General features: G+C 44.2%; 1 protein-coding gene across 5 annotated transcripts in view; it reads right to left on the minus strand.

Moving 5' to 3' along the window:
* CACNA1I (calcium voltage-gated channel subunit alpha1 I) overlaps positions 1 to 27,183 on the minus strand; it is a 228,718-nt gene that overhangs the window by 26,833 nt on the left and 174,702 nt on the right. For all 5 annotated transcript variants that reach the window (XM_053253047.1, XM_053253048.1, XM_053253049.1 and 2 more), the window contains exons 23-28: positions 26,097 to 26,289; positions 24,571 to 24,722; positions 21,072 to 21,181; positions 20,173 to 20,306; positions 17,426 to 17,496; positions 7,329 to 7,407 (exon numbers count right to left, since the gene is read on the minus strand). In XM_053253047.1, the coding sequence (XP_053109022.1) occupies positions 7,329 to 7,407; positions 17,426 to 17,496; positions 20,173 to 20,306; positions 21,072 to 21,181; positions 24,571 to 24,722; positions 26,097 to 26,289 (739 nt within the window). The remainder of the gene's footprint in view (positions 1 to 7,328; positions 7,408 to 17,425; positions 17,497 to 20,172; positions 20,307 to 21,071; positions 21,182 to 24,570; positions 24,723 to 26,096; positions 26,290 to 27,183) is intronic.

A 27,183-nucleotide genomic window follows, 5' to 3' on the forward strand; every position in this document is an offset into this window, starting at 1 on the left:
TTGGGTGTCATCAGCATACTGATAGCACCCTGCACCAAATCTCCTGATGATCTCTCCCAACAGTTTCATGTAGATGTTAAACAACATTGGAGACAATACGGAGTCCTGAGGGACACCATATGAAAGTTCAGATTTTGAAGAACAACAGTCTCCAAGGGACACCATCTGGAACCTGCCCGAAAGGTAGGAGCGGAACCACTGCAAGCAGCCCACCCGAAAGCCAGTCTGAAACGGGTCTAGATAATTGGTTTCTTCCAAGACTGTCTGGAGCTGGGAAGCCACGACCCTCTCAATTACCTTGCCCAACCATGGAAGGTTGGAGACAGGCCTGTAGTTACTCAATTCTGAGGGATCCAAGGCAGGCTTCTTTAGAAGTGGTCTAATAATTGTCTCCTTAAGATAAGGAGGCATCCTTCCCTCCCCCAGAGAAGCATTTATAATCTCTACCAGGCCTCCTACAACAATCCCCCTGCTAGATATTATAAGCCATGTTCGGCAAGGGTCAAGAGAACAGGTAGTAGGCCGCACCACTCCAAGCAGCTTGTCCACATCCTCAGGAGTCACAAACTGGAACTGATCCAACCTAACCACACAAATTGACACATGCAGGGCATTATTATATGCAAACTCGGTGAGGGACAAAAGTTCCATCCAATCAGTCTGCAAATGGTTTACATAGCAACGTAGATACTGTTCTAGCATGGCATTAGTTCTCTCTGTCTGTCCATCGGTTTGGGGGTGATATGCGGAAGACATATGAAGCCACACATCCAAAAACTTGAAGAGAGCTTTCCAAAATCTTGCAGTGAATTGGGTTCTCCGGTCAGACACAATCCCGTCCGGGAGTTCATGAAGCCAAAAGACATGATCCACCACTAACTTAGCTGTTCCTTTTGCTGTTGGCGTTCCCACGCAGGGGATGAAATGTGCCATCTTTGTAAATAGATCTACCACGACTAAGATGGTTGTAAAGCCTTCTGATCTTGGTAAGTCCGTAATGAAATCTAGGGAGATCACCCTCCATGGTCCCTCCAGGGTAGGGAGCGGATGTAAATAACCTTGCAGTTTCCCCAGGGTGATCTTGGTCCATTGGCATACTGGACAAGCTCAGACATAATCTTCTACATCCCGGTGTAGCCTGGGCCACCAAAAGTCATGATTAATTAAGTGAATTGTCTTATATATCCCAAAATGCCCTGCGGGCCTACTGTTGTGGCTGTAGGACCTCCCCTTGGAGCGGACCTTCCGGGATGAAAAGTCTATTCTGGTAGTATAAAAGACCATCCTTACAAGAAAATAAGGACCACATCCCTGGTTCTCCGGACGACCTCTGTCTCTGGTGGGTCTGCGCTACCGGATCTAGTTCTTGGGGTTGTCGTAATCAATCCAAGAACAGTACGGAAGGTGCTGAAGCCAGCAAAGCATGAGTGGGCAATACAGTAGATTGTACTGTTGAACACTCTTCTTTCATGAATTCAGGCTTTCGAGATAAAGCCTGTTTCTGGAGACGGGGATATATCGTACATGAAAATTGAAATGAGAAAAGACCTGTGACCAGCAAATCTGATGTTGATTTAATTTTCGAGCGGTCTGAAGATGCTCTAGATTTTGGTGATCCGTCCTCACCTCTATAGGGAAGTGAGCCCCTCTAACAAATGCCTCCAGTGTTCCATGGCAGCTTTGATTGCTAGGAGTTCTTTCTACCAAAATAGTATAATTGATTTCAGAATCGGTAAGCTGTCATGAAAAAACCCCGCACAGAAGCTCCTTCTTGTGGGTCAGACAAAACTGTAATAGAACTGCCCCAATGGCGGTGTCTGATGCATCAGTTTCTAAGAGGAATGGTCTTAGAGTATCAGGATGCTGCAATAGTGGTTCGGTTACAAAAGAGTTCTTTAGGGTCTCAAAGGCTTGTTGAGCTTCCGCGGTCCATTGAAATGAGCCTTTGGCACGAAGTGAGTTGGTTAGGGGTATAGCCAGGTCCGCGAAATGTGGAATAAAACAGCCTGAGTAATTTGCAAAACCCAAAAACCGCTGTACCTCCTTGTTTCGTGGAGGTTGCCACGAGACCACCGCTTCAATCTTGTTGGGTTCTATCTCCAAGCCTGAAGCGGAGATCCGATACCCCCAAAAGTCTACCACCCGAAGGTTGAACGCACATTTCTCTAATTTGGCGTACAGGCGGTTTTCGCACAGTCTCTGCAGGACCGCCCTGACATGAGAAACATGGGCCATTGGAGTTGGAGAGTAAATCAAAATATCATCTAAATAAATGAACACAAACCGATCCAAATAGTCTCTGAACACGTCATTCATAAAGTGTTGGAAGACCGCTTGGGCATTACACAAAACAAAAGGCATGACTGTGTGCTCATAATGGCCGAACCGGGTAGAGAATGCGGTTTTCCATTCATCTCCCTCTTTGACTCGAATCAGGTTATAAGCCCCTCTAAGATCTAATTTGGGGATAATAGCCCCTTTCAACGGCTCTAATAATTCTGAGATCAATGGTAACGGGTGCCTATTACGGATTGTGAGTTTGTTTAGGGCTCGATAATGGTTACAGAGTCGCAACTCGCCACATTTTTTCTTGACAAATAAAACAGGAGCGGATGCTGGGGAGGTAGAGGGTCTTATAAAACCCTGTTTCAGATTCCCCCCCCCCAAATCCCGTAAAGCCTGAACCTCTGGCTCGGAAAGAAGGTAAATACACCCTGCCGGTATCTTTGCCCCAGGGATCAGATTGATAGTACAATCATATGGTCGATGGGGAGGTAACTGGTCCACCTCCTTTTAATCAAAGAATTTCAGAGCTCCACCACCCAACCCCTGAGTACTATTAGACCATGTGAAGCCAGGCACTATGTCTGTTACTTGAGTTGGCCAGCAATAATGTTGGCAATAAGGAGATGAAAATACCATCTCCCCTCAATTTCATGAAATATGGGGGTCCTGGGTCTGCAGCCAGTCTATCCCCAGAACCATGGGATACGAGGAAATCTCTGCCCCAAAGAATTGGATCCTTTCTACGTGCCCCTGAATTTCCATCGCTATTGGTTCTGTTTTCTGGGTCACAGGCCCTGAGGACAATAAGTGGCCATTGATTGTTTCTACTGTAAGGGGTTTCTCCAAAGTTCTCCAAACCACTCCCCAGTTCTCTGTGATCTGGCAGTCCTTAGGTACCACTAGAGCATGAGTCAACCAGAGCTTGAGTGGCTATAGGAGACTTTCACAGGATTCTCAGGGTAACCTGAACTACTAATAAGGTAACCCGGGCATTGAAGCATGAACAGACCTGGAACCATACCCCAGCCCTAGGGTCCCTTCTAGGTCTGGGAAGAAGCGTTTCCCGCCAGCCGCAGGCGTGGCACCTTGACAGGACATGAACTAGCGAAATGGCCTGCTTGACCGCAATACAAGCACAGCCCTTCCTTTTTGCGGTGGTCCTTCTCCTCTGTGGTTAATCTGAGGTGGGCTCCACCCAACTGCATAAGCTCTCCCTCCCCCTTATCAGTTATGACGGGTACAGGAGGCGGTAATGCCCTACGAGTACCCATAGAAACTCTACATGCTGAGGTAGTAGAACGGTGTTGGCGTCTGGTTTCCAGATGTCCGTCAATGCATAGACATAAATCAATTAAAGCCCTCAATGTGCCTGGACGCTCTACCCAAGCCAGTTCATCTAAGACCTCCTCAGCCAACCCCTCTTGAAACTGATCCATCAAAGCCGCTTCATTCCAGGTCAGGTCTTGGGCTAACAATCTGAAAGAGGTGGTGTAATCAGCCACAGAGCCTCTCCCTTGCCTTCACTGACGAATTTGCCTATTTGAAGTCTCAGCCTTCACAGGGTCTTCAAAAGTACCCCTGAAGGCAGTTACAAAGGCAGCATAGTTGTTTAACAATGGGCTACTCCTGATCAGGAGAGGAGTCGCCCATTTAGCTGCTGTTCCTGAGAGAAGACTGATAACAAACCCCACCTTTTGGGTGTCCTGAGGAAAGACTTCTACCCATAGTTGCATATATAGCTCACATTGAGCCAGAAAAGCAGCAAAGCCAGCAGGAGAGCCATCAAACTTATCAGGAGCTGCAACTGGGCATTTACGCCGAGCTGGTCTTGTGGTAGCAAGCATGACTTGTCCCCTTAGCTAAGCAGGGGCTTCCCTGGTTGCATATGAATGGGAGACTAGAAGTGTGAGCACTGTAAGATATTCCCCTTAGGGGATGGAGCCACTGCTCTGAGAAGAGCAGAAGGTTTCAAGTTCCCTCCCTGGCCTCTCCAAGATAGGGCTGAGAAAGATTCCTGCCTGCAACCTTGGAGAAGCCGCTGCCAGTCTGTGAAGACAATACTGAGCTAGATAGACCAATGGTCTCACTCAGTATATGGCAGCTTCCTATGTCCCTGTGGGGAGGGGCTGTCATGTACTTGAGCCTGAAGGGATGTAAGAGCCTGCACCAGTTGATCAATCTGAGCCTGTAAGGCTTCAGCCATTATCTACCCAGAGCTGGTAAGTGGGTGTGAAAAAATGTGAGGCTGTTAGCAAACTGTCGTAAATCTGTTAGCTCGGCTAACCCAACAGGATTTACAACCCTTCAGCTCTCCCCCTGTGAGTTAAACAGAAAGTAGCAGTGAAGCTGCACGAAGGAAAGTGAAAGGCTCACAAAGAAAATAGTAGTAAATGAATCAAGTCCCCTGAACTGAACTAGGTAGGTACCCCCCTCTAACATAACTGAGTAATAACTGAAAAGAAAGCAACAGAGCAAGGAATGAAATAGAACAAAGGATACCAGAGCAAGGAATTAACGGAACAAGAACACAGAGCAGGAAGGAACAGAACAAGGGCAAACTGGAACTCAAAAAAGTTGAGGAATTCAACATAGAAACACGGTCCGCGGTCAGCGATAGTTGCTAACAGCATCTGTGCAAGTCACAGACTGCTTAATATATAGCTCAAGACAACCAGCAGCCAATCAGGCTTCCCTGAGTCAGCACTTCTGCTTCCTCTCTTGTGATCTCCTGTGCCTGCGTGTCTCCCACTGAGCTTTCCTCTTGAGACGTCTTCTCAAGACAGGTGAAATCCCAGCCTCCTCCTGATCTGCCTCCATGTCTGGCAGCTGTTCCGATTCTTCAGCTCCAGAGTCTGGTCTCCCTGCCAAATCCTGCTGTTGTGCCTCTGAGCCCTCACTACCAGGCAAATTCTCCCGTTCCTCTTCTGACTCTTCTGAGTCAGAAGTCTGAGCCATGACAACAAGAGGAGTTGCTGGACACCTCCACATCAGATACTGAAGTAATTGTGGAGACTGAGTCTAAGTCGACCCGAATACGAGAGATTTCCCCCGCAAAGAATTCATTAAACACATCACAGCGGGTAATCAATGGTTCCAGATTCTGATTCAAAGGAGATGGGGCATGTACTAGGCCTCTCACAACCCTGAACAACTCTGCCAGATGTGAACTTGCGGATGCAATGCAGGCAGAAAAGAATCTCTTCTTTGCCACATGTATCGCCTGAGCATAGATCTTCAAATATACTTTATGTTGCAATCTGTCAGATTTGAGTCGAGTTTTTCTCCACTTGCGCTCCAGTTGTCTACCTCGCTGCCTCAGCCCCTGTAATTCTTCCGTATACCAAGGGGCCAATTTTGCAGCGGGTCGGAGAGGACTCTTAGGAGCTATCATGTCTATCGCCCCGGTGAGTTTGCTGTTCCAGTTCTGCACCAGAGCATCAACTTGATCACTGGCAGAGCCAACACTAAATCCCACCAAGGCTTCTTGGAATCCTATTGGATCCAATAACCTTCTCGGGAGGACCATCCTAATAGGTCCCTCGCCCCTGCAAAGGTGGGAAGTGATTGTGAGTCCAACCTTAACCAGATGGTGGTCCGTCCATGACAATGGGGAAATCTCAGGAGTCCCCATCCACAGAACACCACCCTGATCAGAGTGAAAGACCAAATCAAGCGTGTGACCAGCAATGTGCATTGGTCCCACAATAACATTTGTTGTTATTAAAATACTGTAAGTGTACATAACACTTTATAGAGTAGCATAAGGAAAAAAAGAGGGTGGGAAGGAGGGGCAAGGGCAACATTGGATGGGCCCGTAGTTAAGTTGAGGATGGGGCAGTAGCTCAGCATCAGATCCCATGCTTCGCATGCAGAAGGCCTCACATTCAATTCGCAGCATCTCCAAGAGGGAGCTTTTTCAGGTGACGATTTTACCATGACTTAACTTTGGGGTTGGTGGGTGTGCATTCACATATTGGCCATATTTACCCCAAAGTCAATGTGATATTTCAGAGATCACTTCACACGTGATTTGGGTTTCCCCCTCTGTATTGGAACCTAGCGGGATTTATGTCCAGGGTAAAAAAAAATCCTCTTTTTGCTTCTGAGTATCTGTTATGTTCCGAACATGCAGTAGAGCCTTGCTGAGAAAAATTCCTTCCTGCAGCCCTGGAGAGTGGCTGCCAGTCAGAGTAGACCATACTGAGCTTGATGGACCAACAGTCTGACTCAGTCATCTTAAATTCAGAGTCCTCTTCCTTTGGGATAATTTTAGGTATAGCCTGTATTTAACCTCTATTTTTTAAGGGGCTCATCTTAAATTCAGAGTCATCTTGTATTCGGGTAAATTCAGAAACGTGGGTTTTAAGGTGAGATTTTAAGGAAGAGATATGTATGACACCACCATAATTATATTTCCAATATGATCAATTAATGGGTTGAAACTACTTCCACCAAAGGAAGGAAGTAGGGTCAGGATTACCTCAGAGGGATGCCCTTTAATATACCCATATAACACATGAATGGCAACAATGTGGCAAAAAGGAAAAGGGAACAATGAAGGGTCCTTCCTGATGCTGAAAAACATTAGCAAAACTCGCTGCATGATCTTAGCAACAGCATATAGTTTGAGTGCTGGGAAAATACAGTACCTATGCAATTGCTGCAGGAGCTGGAAGAAAGATATTTAGATTCCTACAGCAACTGAAAAATGATTGTGCATTCCCTGCACAATACAGCATTCTCCTGGAAGGCCCTTTCTGAGTCCTCCCCAGAGTGCAAAATTAAGAGATATTACTATTGGTTCTAACAATTCACAGAGGTAGCTGCAAAGAAGGCAAGAGCTACCGGTCTTTGGAATAGGCTGTGGCCAATAAGACATACAAGAAAAATCTCCTGTCACACTAGATTCCCAGACAGAACAAAGAAAACTGGAAATTCAATTCTATTATTCAGCCAAAGTGAAGTCTGTTGCATTGTGGGACTCCTCCACAACACCTGAATTATGTGACTCACCTACATTCACTTTGTGCCAGAAAACTTACCAAGTTTCCCAAAGAGCTCCACTCCCAGAGCGGCATAGATGAAAAAAAGGAGCATGAAGAGCAGTCCAAGATTCCCTACCTGGAAGTAAATCAAATTTTGTCAGTCAAATTTAAGTCAAACTAAACCACATACTGTAAGGCAGGCAAGAGATTCCCAGTCAAGACAAAGAGTTCTAGGCTCTTCAGATACAGAGCTGATTTAATGAGTCAAATTATTCACCAATAGCAAACAACGTGTATTTGTACTCAACAGTGTTTGTGGAAGCGTGTAGGGGGAAACTCACAGTTTGTGCTCCCCTTACAACTGATTCAGGCATCCCACTCATCTTGGTGCAATAGGCTGGGGCAGAAGGAGAATGGCACAAGTACCTGATTAAACACAGAATGACTGGTTGTAGGGGCAGCTCCAGATTTCAGAGAACTCTTGGCAAACTGCCCTTCATGGGTCTCTTAAGACCTGGATGAGTTCCAAGAGAGTCACTCTGCCATCTCCACATGAAGGCTCTGGGCACTGAGATGATCTCTGGCATCAGTGGCCGGCCCTTCTCTGGCCCTCAGCAGCTGTCTAACAACAAAGCTGTCCTCTGACACTGGCCCAGATGGACTGAATTTCTTCTGAGCCAGTCACTCAAAAACTAGGGATGGAAGGATCTATATCCATTCCATACAGTCTCAGCTCACACGCCTAATATGCAACCCACAAGGCACTGAGTTTTATTTAGACCAAGAGGATGCTAAAAAGGTGGGGAAGGAAGATTTTCGATCTGGAACTTCACCCAAACAGGGGTGGAGCTAGAGGTGTGCCAACATGTGCATGGAACACAGGCCGCCAGGGGCTGCTGTTGCAGGTCTCCAATTGACTCCTGATGTGCCCCCTATCCCATATACTGTGCCAAAGCCTCCTGGCAGCCCCAGTGAGCTGCGTTCCTCATCCCTGGCAGTGCCACACTCCTCATTCCCACCAGCGTCATTCTCCCCACCCCCCTGCGCCACATTCTCCACCCCCACCAGCAGTGCCATGCTCCTGCCCGCTTACCAGCCAGCTTGCAAGATGAGAAGCTGCTTCTAGCCCCATGAGCTGACTGGGAATGGAGCATGTTCCAGCTGTTCCGGGGTCAAAAGTTGGCTGATAAGTGGCAGAAGTGCAGAGGAGCACGGCAGGAGCATGGCAGCTCTGGGAATGGGCAGAATGGCACGCCCCGGATGGCTCACCACTGCAGGGAGCACTCGCCCCTCTTGCCACAAGGGGTCTGCCCGTGTGAACAGGGGTCTCCTCTCCCTCGCTATGCTACTGCACCCCAAGGTTCTGCAGCCTGCCCTAATCAGCATAAACTCTACTGAACAAGTACTGAAAACCCATTTAAAAGCCTCTGTTGCATGTGGCAGTACAGTTCTCAATATACTACCTGATTCTGAAACGGTCTGAAACCAGAATAAAGGTGGGGGTTCACATGGTGCGCAACACCCACCTATGGAAGTGTGAGCCCAAACCACATCTGTGCTCCTACTGGGCTTGCAGAGCCTCTGTGGCTCCTAAGAACTGTCCTTTCATTGCTGAAGCAACACTGCTCCCATTGGGAAGAACAGGATAGGAGCACGGATGTGTTATTGCCTCACAGGGAGCCAGCATGTGTGCCCTGTCCTTTCATGGGCAAAGTGCTGCATGGTACATGCAGAGGTGCTCCAAGGTAATTATGGAGCCTGGACCAAAAGGCCTTTGGAGGCCACCCGACTTGCTGGAGGCACTCCTCCACTGCAAGTTAAGCATCATTCCCCTATTCGTGTCCCAAATATTTCTTTCTCCACTTCCCCTTCTGTCTTAAAGCATCCGGCACAGGTCACAATCACATTTGGCTGCCTGGTAGTGTGGGCCAGTAGCTGCCACACTACCCAGGACAGACCAAAGAGGATTTGGGGGCCCCTAGGCGGGGAAATGACTTGACTATCAAGCTGGTTCAAATCCCGGTTCAAGAGTTTGCCGGTTTGAATCCCTGCTGGTATGTTTCCCAGACTATGGGAAACACCTATATCCGGCAGCAGCAATATAGGAAGATGCTGAAAGGCATAATCTCATACTGTGCAGGAGGAGGCAATGGTAAACCACTCCTGTATTCTACCAAAGACAACCACAGGGCTCTGTGGGCTCCAGGAGTTGAAATCAACTTGACAGCACACCTTACTTACTTAGGGGGTGTGGAGGCCCTGGACTTCGGCCCCAAAGTCTAGGGGTAAGAGCACCACTGGGTACATGAACTGGTATCTTTAACCCCCCCCCCCAACATTTCATTGCTCACATCTGCACCTGTTTTCCCCATTGAGCCCTGCTCTGGAGAGACGTTTGAGCTTCCCACGTAGCAGTTTCTAAACCAGAAGCATGGAGAGTTCTCAAAAAAGCAGATATTAAGCAGTGTGCAGAAGACACCACCCCTCCAATTCCTCAGCTGGAACCTCAAAATTCCAGACATTTGCAGTGCAGATGTGTAGGTTATCAGGTGCAGTTGGGAAGGAGAGATACTGTACTGTGTGGCTTGCAAAGGTTAGATGTGCCAAAAAGATTACACCTCCTCCCTAAAGGATTACCCACATGCAGGGCCTAGAAGGAGAACAGTAAAGAAAATGACTGGAGAAGAGTGTGTCGGGGGGAAAAGATCTAATCTGGAAGTACTTGTTCTGCCAGAGTTAAAACATATTTGAAAAGAATAATGTTCTGGATAATTTGGTTGTCCCCTGAGGAGTCAGTGTACAAAATATGAAAACTCAACCCAATGACTTACTATGCTAGATTGTGTTACTGACTTTAGTGAAATTCTCAAGAACAGCTGTCTAGCCACTAGCAAACAGCCACTTTGGGGGTGGGCGATTTTTGGCAGGAAAACTGTGTAGGGGGAAATGTAGAGGTAACTCCCTCTCCTCCATGTGCCACAGTCCTGAGCTGGATTGGGTCCCACACACCTGTTTCCCCCCCTTCTTTTTTCTTTTTACATCAAGGAGGCACTTCTGGCTTTAAGAACATAGAAAGCTGCCTTATCCTGAGTCAGACCATTGGTCCATCTAGCTCAGTATTGCCTACACGGACTGGCAGTGGCTCTCCAAGGTTTCAGGCAAAAGTCTTTCCCAACCCTGCTAACTTGGCAAAGAGGCACCTTTTTAACATGGTGATTCTCTTTTATTTAGCAGCGGGAGAGTAACTGGCCGTTTCCACCCCCAGCACAGTACCTCCAGTGACGGTTGCTGGTGTCAATCTTATGTTTCTTTTTAGATTGTGAGCCCTTTGGGGACAGGGGTCCATCTTATTTAATTTAATTTAATTTAATTTAATCTATTTATTTTATTTATTTATAGATTATTTCTCTGTGTAAACTGCCCTGAGCCATTTTTGGAAGGGCGGTACAGAAATCGAACAAACAAACAAACCTTACCTGGAGATGCTAGGGATTGAACCTGAGAAGCCATAGTATAGTGGTTAGAGTGTTGGACTAGGACCGGGAAGACCCGAGTTTGAATCCTCGTTCAACCATGAAACTCACTGGGTGACTCTGGGCCAGTCATGTATCTCTCAGCCTAACCTACCTCACAGCATTGTTGTGAGGATAAAAATAAGCATGTACATCACTCTGAGCTCCTTGGAGGAAGAGTGGGATATAAATGTAATAATAACAATAACAACAACGATGATGATGATAAACGGCTTAGGTCCTGGGTATTTAAGAGAACGTCTTCTTTGCTACGAACCCCACCGCCCATTGAGGTCATCTGAGGAGGTCCGTCTCCAGTTACCGCCAACTCGTTTGGTGGTCACACAGAGATGGGCCTTCTCGGTTGCTGCCCTGAGATGGTGGAATGTTCTCCCTGCTGAGTTATGATCCTTTCCATCTCTGGCTATTTTAAAAAAACATTTGAAAAACCCCCTTTTAACTCAAGCTTTCTCAGGTTTTTAATTTAAAAAATACTGTTTAATTTTATGTTTTTTAAATTATTGTATTGTTTTAACTTTTATATGTGTTTTAATTGTTGTTGGCCGCCCAGAGATGTAAGTTTGCTAGTGGTATAAATCTGATAGATAGATAGATAGATAGATAGATGGATAGATAAAGTAAAGTGTAGTTTAGCCCTCAGTGTCATGTGGAGAGTCATTTGCCTGAAACTGCTCCTAAGTGAAAAATCCCCAATGTTTCTGCAAAATAGAAAAGCCTGGTTCTGAAAGTTTTCCCACATGATATTTTAATTTTGACAATTTTTACGGGGGTGGGGCGCAATTTTGCACAAATGGCTTCTTGGTGGAACCTGAGGTGGTAAACATGAGAATTTCACTACCTCTGCACGGACCAGGTAAATTCTCTCTCAGGGGAGGCTGAGAGCCTTATCACCGAGGCACTGGGCTGCTAACTTTGGAAGATTTATCTTCAGCTCCATACTCTGGCACAGATACTGTTTTTAAATTCAGGAACAGCAATCCCTCTGTGTCATAATTCCCTTCCTTGTAAACTGGGGATAGAAAACTTGTGTTGTATTGTGTTGTCTGTCTTCATTCTTGGGAAAGGATTGTCCCTTTATCTATTTGTACACAGCTCACAGAAGACCAGAGCTTTAAGCTACAATCTGGAGTACAATTAACCATCTTGTATTATGAGATGGGAGTGCATTGGCACCAGGAATGTTAGCGGCAGCAAGCCTCATAGGTAAGAGATCCTCATCTTTAGCTCATTCTCCAAGACAAGTTATCTGACAAATCAACGGACAAATTCCCATTCATATTCACATAGGATAGAAGATGGTTGTCTCTTTGGGGCTTTGTGGAGGAATGATCTGAACTGTGATCAATGGACCTCTTTGGTGCAATTATTCCTTCCCGGACAATTTTTTCCAATGTAACAAAAGCAGGGGGGAGTCCCAGTTTCTCAAGCCACTCATCCATCTGGGGGAATTCTGTCAGCCTGCTCCTGGCTGACACCCACAAGAGTGGGGAGAATCAGTAGCTAATGTTTCTCTTGAGCAGCTGCCTCTTGCAAGCCATAAAGCTGCCACCCCCATCCAGCTGCTGCCTTTCAGGTGACATTTGCATGTAGTCATGCAAAGCAAGGCCCTACAGGAGGAAGCATTGCTTCTCATGGGATGGGAGTCTTTATAACTGATTAGACATTAGGATGGGGGATCAGGGAATAGAAAGCGTCAGGCGGATTTAGAGGCAGAGGCACAAGTCTGTTCTTAGTCCTCCTTATAACATACATATATTTGGTGCTCCAACTTCACAGTCACATGCAAATAATAAAAAAGGAAACAAGACATTTTTGTTTACATATAAATAATGAAAACAGATCTACACATGTGATCATTCTACTAATAGTTTTGGCCATTCAGAGCATCCTCTAGTACTTGAAGTAAGAGAGAAGATAAGGTGCTGTGCTTTCTGTGAATAAGTGCCACTTTTATTGTCAAATTGGTATTAGCTGGTTCACCCAGGCTTTTAATTCGATTTACAGTTTTAATACTTTTAATGTTGGGTTTTAATGTTTTAATCATTTTTTATTTGGTTCAATTTGTATTGATTTTTGTTGTGCACCACGCAGATGTATGTTTTGGGCAGTATATAAATATTTTAAATAAATAAATAAATACATACATACATACACACATATATACATAAATAAGACAGAGGTGTGTGTAAAATTACCCTACTGGGGAAAAAATCAATTTCCTGTTAGGGATGGAAGAGTTGTGGGGAAGCAGCTTTTCAGAAAATAAAGTTCTGAAAAGTTTTCAGAAAATAAAGACTTTCCATGTCTGCTGCTGCATGAGTCAATGTCAAAGTATTGTTGGATCTGAGAATTTTGTAATCAGAATGATGCAAAATTCAGGAGGGTTTTTTTTGCATCGTGGGTTTTTTCCTTTTTTCTTTTTGGTCCTATGTACAACATATATGTGTTTTTAGTGCAGAGTACATCCAGGCCAGGGCGCAGTGAAGTTTTTTTTAAAAAGGTGGTGGTGGGGAGATAGCAGCAAAATAATTGAACATTGTGTAAAAGCACTGTGTTAAATGAGGCACAAATGGAGGAAAGACTTGAAGGGAGAAAGAACTAATTACCTAAATATTGGCTCTGTTCCTGAAATAAAAGTGAATGTAGCTAATGGATGTTAGTTTTCTTGAGCAAATGCAAGAGTGGTTCCAGGGGTGGGGACAGGGGTAGGCAAGCACCCCCACCCCACCCCAGACAAGTGACCTGCCCCGCATTTCTGTTTCAGAAATCTCAGACACAGCTCACCCACCCATAAATGCACTTTGCCCCTTCTGTGCCCCACCTCAACTTTCCCCCCGGATGCCGCCACTGAGCAAGTGTTCTTGAAAGTGGCAAAACATACTGAATAAGTGCATTTAAAGCCTGCAGTCCATACAGTGACGGCAGTTATTGCTGCTCCTCCAGGCTCCCCCCCCCATTGCTCTGTTGTCACAGATATTTGGAATTACCATCATTGGTTTTGCATGACAGTTGCTGCCTTCATCCTCCCTCGCTTACTGATCTGGCTGGTTAAGTATGGACTGGCAGGGATTGGCAAGGTTGACACTGGACTTGCAAATGACTGGCATGCAAGTATGTCAAGCTCAGGCAACGTAGGGAGCCTGCTGGCGGCCGCAGGACAAGGTCGATTATTGCATACAAAGCCACACCCCCTGTGCCCACGTGAGATGTAGGGGGCGTGGCCTGTGCCAGGATGGGGCTATTCAGCCCCATTGCAAAGTTTCCTCTCCTCAGCCAGTGGTTCGTTGAACTGCTGACTGGGAGCACCTTTCTCTGAGAGAGGAGATCCCTGTCAGTGATACAGCGAACTGCTCACTGGGATGGGGAAACTTTGCAACGAGGCTGAATATATCCCAGGCACTGACCACACACCCTGCATCTGATGTAGATGCAGGGGGTGTGGCCACTAGGGAGCCTTCCCAGCCAGCATTTCATTCCCCCCCCCCCCGCGCGCGCCTCGCTAAGAGTGAGGCAGGGGGGAAAGATCTGAGCCAGCCAGTGTTTCAATGAAACACTGACTGGGAAGATGAGGGGTACACTTGCGCTCTGAGCCGGCGAACTCGCCGGTTGGGTGTGAGGGTCAGGAGCAGGGGTGTGCTCTGGGTGTGGAGATGCCTTGGTAGCTCCCCAAGATCTTGACAGCCGAGGGACACTCGTCCCCTCCTGCTCCATTGCCCCCAAGCCCCTGGCCAAGCTCCCCCAAAAGCACTATGATCACTGGAGAAAGCTGACATCTGGAAGTGAACTGAGAGGTAGAAAATGGAGAAGATGGAGGAGTTCTCTTGAACTGCCTGAAGAAAAGCTCTACTATATGAGCATGAGAAGAGCCTTGCTGGATCAATTCAAAGGCCTATTTGTCCAGCCTCTGGAAGCCCCCATTTCTTTCCCTGGAACTGGAATCACAGGGGAACAATGAACCAGGCTGGAAGTAGCATATGGTAATCAAGATTAGTAGCCACTGATAGACTTGTCCTCCATGAATTTGTGTGAGCCTTTTTTCAAAGCCATCCAAGCTCATGGCCACTACAACATCCTGTGGCAACAAATTTGATATACTAGTTTTCTGTGCTGTGTGAAGTACTTCTTTTTGTCTGTCCTAAATTGCTGCAGCAGGGAAATGACTGACTAGCAAGCCAGAGGCTGCCGGTTCGAATCCTTATAATGGGCAGCAGCAATATATGAAGATGCTGAAAGGCATCATCTCATACTGTGCTGGAGATGGCAATGGTAAACCCTTCCTGTATTCTATCAAAGACAACCACAGGGCTCTGTGGTCTCCCGGAGTTGAAACTGACTCAATGGCACACTTTACTAAATTCCCTGGCAATTAGTTTCATGGGATGACTTCTAGCATTGTGAGAGATGGAGAAAAAAATATCTGTTTTTATCCCCAATAGCCACACTATGCATAATTTTATAGACCTCTATCATGTTTCCCCTTAGCCAACTTTTTTCTAAACAAAAAAGCCCCAAATATGGAGATGCTATAGCTCCTTGATCATTCTGGGTGCCCTCTTCTACTCTTTCCCAGTTCTATAATATCCATTTAGAGATATTATGACTAGAACTATACACAGTGGCATGTTACACAAGCTTATGCTGCCATTTCCAATTAGTCCATGCTGCTGCGGGAGTCTAAGGAAATGTCAGCAGTCCTGTGCAAGAGCACTCTTGCGCAAATACTTAAAACCAGTACACATGCACTTCAGAAGTACAACTTACATTGGAAACACTTTACATTTATTTAAATTGAACTGCATTTGTCATCTGTTGCCCATTCATCTAGAGCTCCTTTTGGAACTCTTCATACTTCATTTTGGATTTCACCACCCTGAATAGTTTGGTATTATCTGCAAATATAACCACCTCATTGTTTACCTCAATTTCTAGATTACTTTTGAAGAAATTAGAAAGCATTGGACCTCTGGGGGAATCCCATTTCTTCCTTCTCTTCATTGTGAAAATTGTCCATTTATTCCTACCCTCTGCTTCCTGTCCTTTAACCCAGGGATTCTCAATGTTGGGTCTCCAGATGTTATTGGACTTCAACTCCCATAATCCCCAACCAAAGGCCATTGGGGCTGGGGATTATGGGAGTTGAAGTCCAATAACATCTAGAGACCCAATGTTGAGAATCCCTGCTTTAACCAGTTATCAATCCATAAATGGTCTGTTCCGATTCCATAACGGCTAAATTAACTCAAGAGCCTTGGATGAGGGACTTTGTCAAAAGTTTTTTGAAAGCCAAATATACAGTGTTGACTGGATCACCTCTATCCCTATGCCTGCTCACACTCTCAAAGAACTCGAAAAGGTTATTGAGGCAAGACTTTCTGTCACAGAAGCCATGCTGATGCTCCTTCAGCAAGGCTTGTTCTTCTCTATGTTTAATAATATTATCTTCAATTATGTTTTCCATCAGTTTAGCCAGGACATGTGTTAAGCTAACTGGCCTGGATCCCCCCTGGATGCCATTTAAAAAATTTGTGTCCATTGGCACCAGAAGAGTTTTCTGAAACTTGCAATGCTATATTAAATTATTTTTAACATATTTTTCAAAGGGAAGAAGACTTATGAAATCATTATGTCTGTGTGCCCCCATCCAATAACCTTTGTATTTACAGTCCAATACAAATAAAATCTACTGTACATGGGAAGCAGTCCCTATCAGTGCTCTCTCTAATTTTTTTCATCTCTGTGTGTAATGAGTTTTGTTCTGGATGGCAATATCAAGGCAGTGTGTGTGCACATGCATTCAGAGTGGGATCTTCCTGATTAAGCCTGAGTGGAATCTAAAATAAATGGAGCAGAAATCAGAATATATGTGAGCACACACCTTAGAGGGAACACTGGCCCCTATAGGAATTTTCTTTTTGCCGATTCACCATCTTGCTTCAAGAGAGTGATCAAGGAAGACAAAATCCCTTTGTAACCCATGTGCTGACAGTCAGATATAAATCAAATTTATAGCACATGGAAAGAGTCCTAAGGAATACGCACCATATTAAATGAAGTGAAAGGAGGCTCCATTAGTTTTACTTAGAGCTAATTGTTTCTCGGTGAAATCTTAGTAAATTACAAGCTGCAAACATGCATATTCCTGTACCTGCATAGTTGGTCCCAGTAAAAGATGTCACTTTCATCAGTTTTGAACCTTTATTTTTTTTTTTAAAGAAGCACTTTTCTCACTTTTTGTGAGAAGTTGTGTGTGTGTGTGTGTGTGTGTGTGTGTGAGAGAGAGAGAGAGAGAGAGAGAGAGAGAGAATGGTATGGTGCATACTCAGAAAGATAAAACAAGATATAATTGTCAATTTATTTTACTGTCTCAGGATTTTTAACACTTAGGCTACAATCTGTTCATTCTTACTTGGAAATAAGCAACAGGAATGCAATAGGACTTACTTTTGAATCAAGACGCATAGGATTGGGCTGTTAAGAGTTAGAAGGAGGTCAGACCTGGTTTTCTCCCCCACCCCCCACCTCATGTAAGACAGCCTCATTTCATCTCACAACTGAACATTTTGAACTCTTGAACTAAAAGGCTACTGCAGAATTAAATGGAAGACAAACATCTTATTTTACCTGGGGCAGTGCTTGCACAACTGTGTCTAGTAAAGCCCGCATCCCAGTTGCCATCTTCAAGAGCTTGAGAACTATCACAAGAAAGAGCAAAGGGGAAACTCAAAGTTGTCACAGCACAGCACTTTGCTTTTCTCACACTGGCAGAACACCAACTAGTGGTTCTGTTATTGCTCAGTCTTCCTAATGAAACGAGTAAAGAATACTCCCACTAACAGCTCATTATTTCTCTCTGCAACGCAATTTCTTTCATTTCTCAACCATCAACCTGGCTAATCTCTTTTTAACCACCTCCTATTTTTCTTCTGTGCTTGAGTTCTTCTAACTCAGTAGAAATGATGTCTCTCATTTGACTTCTACTCCAATTCGCTTTTTCCAATAGCAGACGCCCACCCTGCTGCAGTTCTCTTCCTCTTTTTCTTTCCAAGATTCACAGGAACAGCAGTTTCCCAGGGCTCTAGAAAACTATAGTACCAGTGATCTTGACACCCACCAGTGAGTTCACAGGAGGCTTTATTGCGAGCTTATTGCAAGGCTTTACTGCAAACTTGAAGCTGTCCCCAAAATATGACTCAAAAAGTGGGGTTTTTTTTACCCTAGTTATAAACCGGGCTACACTCTCGCGCCCAATGAAAAACCCGAATTGTGTGTAAAGTGCTCCCTGATAGCTCGCTGGGTCTTTGGGGTAAACCTGTCCAATATGGCATTCCGGAGGAGATGTGCACTAAAGGGCTTTGAATGCCCAGGATGCTGTAGGGACTAATTGAAAGCTGCAGCAGCAGTGCTTCCCATTTCCGTCACCACTGCTAGGTAATAGTCAGTGGGAAAGGCGGCTGATTTTATTATTATCTGAGCCTGAACTTTGGGAATATTTGGATTTGCCTCAAAATTCCAGAAGTTCCCAGCCGGGGAAGTTTGTACTCCAACCAACTGAATTCTAAACTAGCTACATGTTTAGAATTGTACAGTAAAAGTAAATGCGGATTAAGGCTAAGGTCTGGTTCAGACATCATGTGGAATCTCGATAAAATTGAGCTTTGTATTATGTCTCTGAGCCTCAGGCATATGTGCTCCCTCCTCCCATCTACACGTCAGTGTCCACTTCCTATGTGGGTTAAAATAAACCAAGATTGATTGTGACATCTGAACCAACCGATCTCAGTTTTATTTTAGCCTACTTCAAATATGCCAAGATCTTCAAACCCAAAGTTTGAAGTAATTTACAGGTCTTGGTATATTTGAATTAAGTAGGCAAGCACAGGGGTTCCCAACCTCTGGAACTCCAGATGTTGTTGAATTACAACTCCCATTATCCCCAGCTACTCTTTATTGTGGCTAGGGAGGATGGGAGTTGTAGTTCAGCAACATCTGGAGTGCCACAGGTTGGGCACCCCTGGGCTAGAATAAACTGAAATTTGCCAGCTTGGATATCACAACCAATCTTGGTTTCTTTAATTTAGATAGGAAGTGGATGCTAATGTGGGGATGGGAGCAGGGAGCATGTGCACCCGAGGCTTAGAGACTTCACATGGATTCTGACTTAAATGGAGATTCCATGTGACATCTGAACTGGCCCTAAGTGTACTTGATAAATTGGGGCTTTGCTGCAGTGTAATTAGATGGACATGCCCATCTCGCTCTCTGTGATGGGTTGCTTAAAAATTCCCTCAGACTCAGAATATGGTGCCTACACAGACATCATGTGACAAGGGTGGCCAGGTTCCCTCTAGACCTGTGAAACACTTCGGGCGAAGCTGAATACTCTGCATAGTCCTCCTGATGCCTTGTGGAGGTGAACTGGTCTTGTGGTAGCAAGCATGACTTGTCCCCTTAGCTAAGCAGGGTCTGCCCTGGTTGCATATGAATGGGAGACTTGATATGTGAGCACTGTAAGTTATACCCCTCAGGGGATGGAGCCGCTCTGGGAAGAGCAGAAGGTTCCAAGTTCCCTCCCTGGCATCTCCAAGATAGGGCTGAGAGAGATTCCTGCAACCTTGGAGAAGCCGCTGCCAGTCTGTGTAGACAATACTGAGCTAGATGGATGTATGGTCTGACTCAGTATATGGCAGCTTCCTATGTTCCTAACAATGCCACTGTGCTCACCTTCATGCAGTGCTGTGCTTTCCCCAGTGCAGGTGGGGCTCTTTTAAGGGAAACGGAGCCCAGTCAAGCCCCAGCGTAGGGGGGTACACATGCAGTGCTGGGAAGTGTCATTTCCAGAGTTTACCCCATAGAGGTCTCCCACCTTCCAGCACTTCATGTGTACTTTCCAAGATGGTGCTGGGGCTCAATAGGGTTCCATTTCCCTTAAAGGAGCTTCACCGGTGTTGTGAAATTTGCAGCACTGCATCTTTGTGCTGTAGGAGCTGTGCAGAGTATTCCGCTTTGGCTAAAGCTCTGCACAGACTTAGTTCCCTCCTTTGAAGAGCATTCAGAATACTGGGAATGTGCACAATATCAAGAACATAATGACTACACACACTTAATTGTCACACTGCATAAACAAGCTGGGAATAGGCTAAATGACTGGCTGCCTATGTGTGGTTCTTGCATGCACACAGATAATGACACATTACATAAGCATTGGGGACATGTCAGTCAGCTGGTTTTTGGTTCTGCACAGGGGCTCCATACTTTTAAATCTTGTCCTGTCTAACCTCCTACTAATGCATTCTGTCCTCCAAATGGTTATTGGTCAGTCTGTGCTCTCTCTCTCTCTCTCTCTCTCTCTCTCTCTCTCTCTCTCTCACCTCGAGCAATGCGTAGCACTCTCATGATGCGGATGATGGTAGGGTTGATAGGAAGGGCAGCATTGATTTCAATCTCCTCAAGTGTAATACCCATGACTGAGAGCAGAACAATGGCCAGATCCAGTTGGTTCCACCTTTAAGAAATTGTGAAGAAGAATGGAGCTTTTCTGCCTCATTGAAATATGAAAATAAATGTATTCTTTTATTGTTCTTTTAAATAAAGACACTTCCAGATTCTTCCAAACTAGGTATCACTTATGACTTGCATCCCAGTTCTTCAAAAAAGAAAAACTTCGATTTCTTAAACAACAAAATATGCAAAATTGTATTACTTTACTTAATTGGCATTTTTTTGCTTTGATAATTCAATTTGGTTTGATAACGTTTTCTTTTTGCTAAATTTGATTTTCTTTTAACATTTAGGATACACAGAGTCGCGTTATACCAAGCTAGATAAAAAATCTACCTAACCCAGTAGTGTCTACTCTGACAGATAGTAGCTATCTGTGGTCTCAGAGACCTTCCCCAGCCCTGCTGCCTGAGATCCTTGGAGATGATGTAGACTGAACCTGGGTCCTTCTGTATGCAAAGCATGTGGTATACCTCTGAGCTATGGTGACTGGGAAGGAGATCAAAGATACAGGGAGCACTGGGGGGACAAGCACTTTATAAACGCAAAGAGACAGAGATGGACAGGATATTGGGAAGTGCCTGGGAAGCTCTATTGAATGACATGCTAAATTTTGACTACTGAAATGCCAGCCACACTACCTGTCCATATTATAGCTAGGTGCCTACAGTATATGGTATATAGTGACATTCCAGATATCAAGCCATCAGTGTGTTGCTTGTGATCTTTGGTGCCCCACAGACTGTGACTCATGTTACTCCTCACTCACCTGTCTTTGAAGAAGCGCCTCAGCCCAAAGGCCACAAGCTTCAGAACAGCCTCCAGCACAAAGACAGTGGTAAACATATAGTTGCAGTACTTGAGGGCAGTCTCCAGAGACTATGAATGGAAGGACAAAGGGACATAAATAATGTCAAGTTCCCTGGCTGGTCTGTGATTAAAAAAAATAAGAGCACACACACACACCCCACCCAGCTGCAAAAAAGAAAAAAAAAAAAGAAAAGAAAAAGGAAACCTGCTTTCCCAATCTATAGCACATACCGGATATGTACAACTCTGGCTGGTTAGCAGGGGTGTAACTATAACAGGGCAAGGGGAGACAGTTGTCTGGGGGCCCCCTGCCTTGGGGGGCCCCTAGATGCAAGTCACATGACTGACTCCCCCAGCCACGCACCTGCCTGGGCTTCCTTCAGTTGTATTCATCCTCCGAAACTGATGTGAGTGTTAAGACCTGGAGCTACCAGAACAGCATGTCTTTCTCTAGTACCATTAAATGACTTGCATCGTCCACAATTTACAAAATCTTTTAAAAAACAATTTAGGATGATCTATTGTGGCACATAACTATGCTTTTTGTTACCACTATTCAGCCTCATTTAAGATTTCTTTACTTCATGAGCTGAACTTCAGTGAGGGGGCCCCCATTTTAAAATCTTGTCTCTTAGCCCACTCCAACCTTGCTGTGCCCCGGCTGGTTGGCCCTGCCCTGTGTTAATTATAAAGTTATTCGCCCCTTGGTCACGAAGTAACCATAACTGCAAATCACAATCTCTCTGCTTCTTGGAGCAGTTTCCCAAGAGTTGTTTTTTGTTTTAAAAAACATATTAAAAGAAAGCACTGAACAAAGGTTTGATCAGATAAACATGCAAGGTGTTTGGGGAAACAACAGGAGCAGCAAGAAAGTGGACAGCCCCTGGGCAAATAGGAAGAAACTGACATGATTTGGAGGGTTTACATGTGTCCTTGGAGAAGCAAGATGTGGAGGAAGAGAAAGCAGAGCTTCCCTGTAGAAGAAAATCTTGCACCCACTCCTGTTTGCAGGCACAGCTGTGTGCACTCCAAATCCTTGAATTCTGCCACTCACATCAAATGCTGTGACTGATCTGGTGTACCTCCCCTACTTTAATATTTTGCTTTCTACTGTATTATTCCTTTCTTTGCATATTGTAACCCCGTTTGCAGTTTATGCATGCTTGCCTCTTCCATGATAACTGGCTGTTTTTTAAAAACGCAGCTGTAGATTTAGTGGCTTTGAAAAGAAAGAAGTCACATCAAATTTGTGCACAGCTGATGTGCACTTTTTGTATACACTGCTAACTTTGCTGTTGTGTGAAACATCATTGTGGGGGCGGTGCTGTCGGAAATCTTGACGACATGTCTCTTTAAGACAGAGTATGTACAATCACTGAAAAAGAATCATATAGCACTACCATTATATCCTGATTTGCAAATACTAGTGATTAGGTGGGCTTGTGCATAATGAGATTATAAACATTTAAATTAAATAAACTGCAAAACATGAAAGAGGAGGAGGGGCATGATGATGATTGGTTCAGGGGTTGTAAAATGTTAGCTGTAAACCAGGACTTGATTCATTTTTGGGTCTATCGAAGGTCATCCTGGGGCAGCTTGCTCATTTCTGCTGAGCTCCTTAAGGCATTCCACAGGTATTTGATTATGCAAGACTCCAAGAGTACAAAAAGGTGAGTAAATGACTCCAGTTCTCCCAGGAACCTCAGATCACAGAAATTAAAGACCTTGTCTCAAATGGGCCCTTGAAGTCTGCAGTTTCTCAAGGCAGGGACTTCCTGACAGATGTGTGAACACAGAAAGGAGCAGAGTGTTCTTTAGCAGAGAAAGAAAAGCACTTCTTTAAGTTTCAGATTACCTCAAAGAGCCCACATTTTATTTTATGTCAGAACCAAACCCCTTCAATATAGATGTATTATTGTTAACAGCATCCTTCTGGCTTAGGGCAATTAAAAAGAATTCTCTCTTCAAGATCTCACAAGTCATTTTTTCATGGGTGATGAACTCCCTTGAGCATGCAAGGAATTGGGGGCAAAAGGGGTAGCAAAAATGCTGGATCAAAAAATATATTGCTTACTCATCTTGTGGCAAATTGCAAATTGTTAAATTGCTACATGCAGTAGATTTCTTACGAGGAGAAACAGGGGCGTAGCTAGGGGAGAGGGGGCCGTGTTCATCCCTCTCTCGGGCGCCCCCCAGAGTGAGGGAGACAATGAAGAAAATAGGGAGGGATGGAACTGGAGGGCCCTCAGGAGCTGGGGGCCCGTGTTCTTTGAACCCTTCCGTTCAATTATAGCTACGCCCGAGGAGAAAATAATGATAGGTTGGGTTTTTTTTAAAGGGCCATCAAGGAGTTTGCACAGACCTACTATAATCATATTGCTGGTTGGCTCAGTCTAGGGGAAAGTTTGCACAGCAATTTCTGCCACCTTTTAACTGACAAGGTAAAGGGCAGTATAGATGGCTTTAAGAAAACTATATAATGACTGGATGTATATCTCACTGCTTTGTATAAGAAATAAAGGGGATAAAGCAAGATGTTAGGTCAAAAGGAATAGCAAATGGACACTTGTCTTTTGGTTTTTGCTGGATCCTCCAGAAGGAAATAATTCTGTTCCAATCCACTTTCTAATCATTATTAGGCTTGTGCAATATCAGATTTCTGATATTGGAAATGGTCCGATATTGGAGCTATTGGAAATAATTCTAATCCAGTATAGGGAAGCCTATATAGAATCAGAATTATCCAATATGGTATTAGAGATATTGGGTCAAATACTGGAACATTGGAGCACAAAATGGCAGCAAAAACACAAAAAGGAGTTCACATTTCCCCCTGATCCCCGCCTGGGGAAAAATAAAACCATCTTCTGCCATCTATCTGCCTGCATTTAGTTATTTAGGTTATTAGTAATTTTACTTACCACTTTAAAAAGCAAGTGGTAGATTCTTGGATATATCACTTTCCTTGCGATTATCAGATGTGACATCACTTTTTGCCACTATTCTTGGATGTGAGTACAATTTCAGAGTACAATTTTAATTAAATATTAATTAAAAATCAATGCATGGATATATTTAATTGAAATTAAATACACAGAGTCCTGCCATCCTGGATTACACGTGTGTATAATTTCAGAGCTCTCTGCCCAGCCATCCCCCCCCGTTAAAAAAAATTCTTCATAGACTTCTATGGGGCTTTCCCCCCGATAGTTATCAGATTTCCGATTGTAACTCCAATAATAATATTTAGAAGGGCCAAAAAACTGAATACCGATATCTATCTATTGTATTGTATCTGATACGCTATTTCAGATCGTGTGCAGGTCTAATAGCTACCAAGTTTAACTTGTAATTTTTTAAAATAAGAAATTCTGTTTGTGAGAAAGGGAGAAGGAAAGCAAGGAAGCAAGGAAGGAAGGGATAAAGATAGGATTTCGTCCCTTGAATTCACTCACCATTGGTTGGTTGTAGTGCTCCAGGGACATGGTGACGACGTTGAGGCAAATGATGAAGGTGATGAAGATGTCCAAGTAGTGGCTGGTGCAGACCGAATGGATGAGGAGGCGGACAGAGCAGTAGGTTGCATAATACGGCAAGCGCTGTGCTTCTTCAATGGGAGTTGGGGGAACATCCCAGAAAAGAATAGAGAGGGAGGAGAGAGAGTAGATGAAAAGAAGAGAAGAGGTGAAGAAAGGAAGAGAAAGAATTGAAACAAAAGAAAGGGAGCAAGGCAAAAAGAAAAGAAAACAGAAAGGAAAACACCAACAATGTGGAAGTGGATACAATAAAAAGAAACACAATGAAGGGGAAGAAAGGAGACATGAAGGTGAATGAATGAAGGGGAGGAGGAGAGAGAACATAAGAGGATGACCATGACAGAAATAATCTGTTAGTCCTGTGGTTGTGGAAATGAAACTAAATCAGCATTTCATGCTCCAACAAATTAAGTTTACAAGTGATAAAGGACAGCAAGCAACTCCAGGTCGTTTTTCACACAGCACACTTTACCACATGTTTACTGCAAGTTTGAAGTTTCCCAAAAGAACCAATGCAAAAAGTGGATTTTTTTACCCTGGATATAAATAGGGCTACACTCTAACATGCAATGAAAAACCTGAATTGTGTGTAAAGTGCTTCCCGATAGCTCACAGGGACTTTGGGGTAAATCTGGCTGATATGTGAATGCACACCCTCCATTCTAGAGGAGATGTGAGCTAAAAGCCCTGTGTGAAAAACATCTAGGAGAGGAGAATCAGAAGGAAGGAGAAGATAAGGGAGTCCCATTTCAGGAAATAGGTACATTCAAAAGGATTTAAGGAGAAGATGAGAGTTGGTTAGGTTAGTAAATGGGCTAATTAAGGTCCTAAATGTAGGTAGTTATCTCATAAAATTACAAGGAAAGGTGACACAAATGAAGGGCACACCAAACAGCAATTCTCTTGTTTCCAAGGTTACTTTGGAATACAATGAGTGAAACCATTATAGGACAGCAAGTTTCAGTAGAACACAAATATATTTCTTCTTCTTTTTTTGGTGCACAATGAATTAATCTGTCAGCAGGTAGAAAATGCCAAGGGTCTCATTCCCCGAAGAGACAGCTGATAATGCTGTGGTAATTAAGAAAGGGTTTCTGGGGGTCTGAAGAGGAAACCTCACCCTTGTGGAAAACACCCAACATATTCTGTGTCATGTTGGTGTCTATGGTCAGGATGGCATGTTTTTTTATATGGAAGTGTCTCACCACCCATGCATGCATTAACAGCAGTATGACTGGCTTGGGGTCAGAGAAGGGACAAGCTGAATCAAGCATCTGGCAGCACCTCAATGAGATTAATCAAGAGGCAAATAGCACTGAGCATTCTGACACCCACATGCACACTGTATTGGTCAATTTTTTATTACAAAAAAGAAAGAAGAGGAAAAGGTTTTTCTCAAAAAACCTCAGCCTACGAACCAACCAAACACTTAGGTTGTTCCTTACTCCTACGCTTCTTCTCCAGTCGTCTGAGGCGCTTCTCCTCCCGTCGACGAGCTTCCTCTGCCTCTTGGTGTTGCCGACATTTGTGGAAGTTCTCCACCACCACCCCTACAAACATGTTGAGCACGAAGAAGCTGACGATGAGCAAGAAAGAAATGAAGTAAAGGAGCATCCAAGGGTTATTGTTGGTCATTGGCTGGAATTAAAAAAAGGAAATGTAAAAAATGGCTGTGGTTAGCAAGTTGGATAATATGAAGAGGATTATGCTGAGGAAAAGACCAAGATGATGGTGTTGTTAGAAACCAAAGATTTTGCAAAAATAAAGAAGAGGACAAGAGTTCATAATTGGTATAGCACACACTGAGATTTCACACAAATTGAAATTTCACGTGAAATTTCATGGAAATACTGGGGGCATCTGCCTTGTTTCTGAAATATGGGAGAATCATATAGGTGGTTCACTGGAGAGAGTCTTTAGAAGTGGTACAGCCTTGACTGCACTCACTCATTCTATTTCTTTCCAACTATTGTGATGGGTATGGCATATATCTACAAACAAAAGTAATTTCATCAGAAACATTCTATTCCTCTCTCGGTCATGAACAACTCTTTAATTAATATAAGATCAATTCAAGAGCTTCTGCAATGTAATGACAGCTTTAAATTACCTTTTTCTTGAAAAATGGTGCACTGGGTGTTCTAGGCATTCCCAATATATAGGAATAACTACACTGGCTTACCTTACAGGATTGTTGCATGGATTATGAATAATTTATGTGAAACACTTAGGAAACACTTAGGAAAATCAAAATAATCAGTCCATCTATTTTGATTGTCCTCACCATCCAATTAAACATGTTTTAAGCAGTGTTTACAAGCTCTCACATGTCTTGGCTTGTGTCACATGATAGTCTTGCTCAAACTCTACAATTATCTAATTTTGTGTGAATGTGTAAACTTGCAACTTAAAAAATATATAAGGTTTTAATGTGATTGGAAGAAGGGTATTAAATTATTGTGCAAGGGGAGAAGCAATCCTCTTCAGAAACAGAGGTTTTCTTCAGAAGCAGAACCAACCCTCAGAAGCAGA

The sequence above is a fragment of the Hemicordylus capensis genome, chromosome 5 (assembly GCF_027244095.1).
Source record: "Hemicordylus capensis ecotype Gifberg chromosome 5, rHemCap1.1.pri, whole genome shotgun sequence".
NCBI lineage: Eukaryota > Metazoa > Chordata > Lepidosauria > Squamata > Cordylidae > Hemicordylus > Hemicordylus capensis.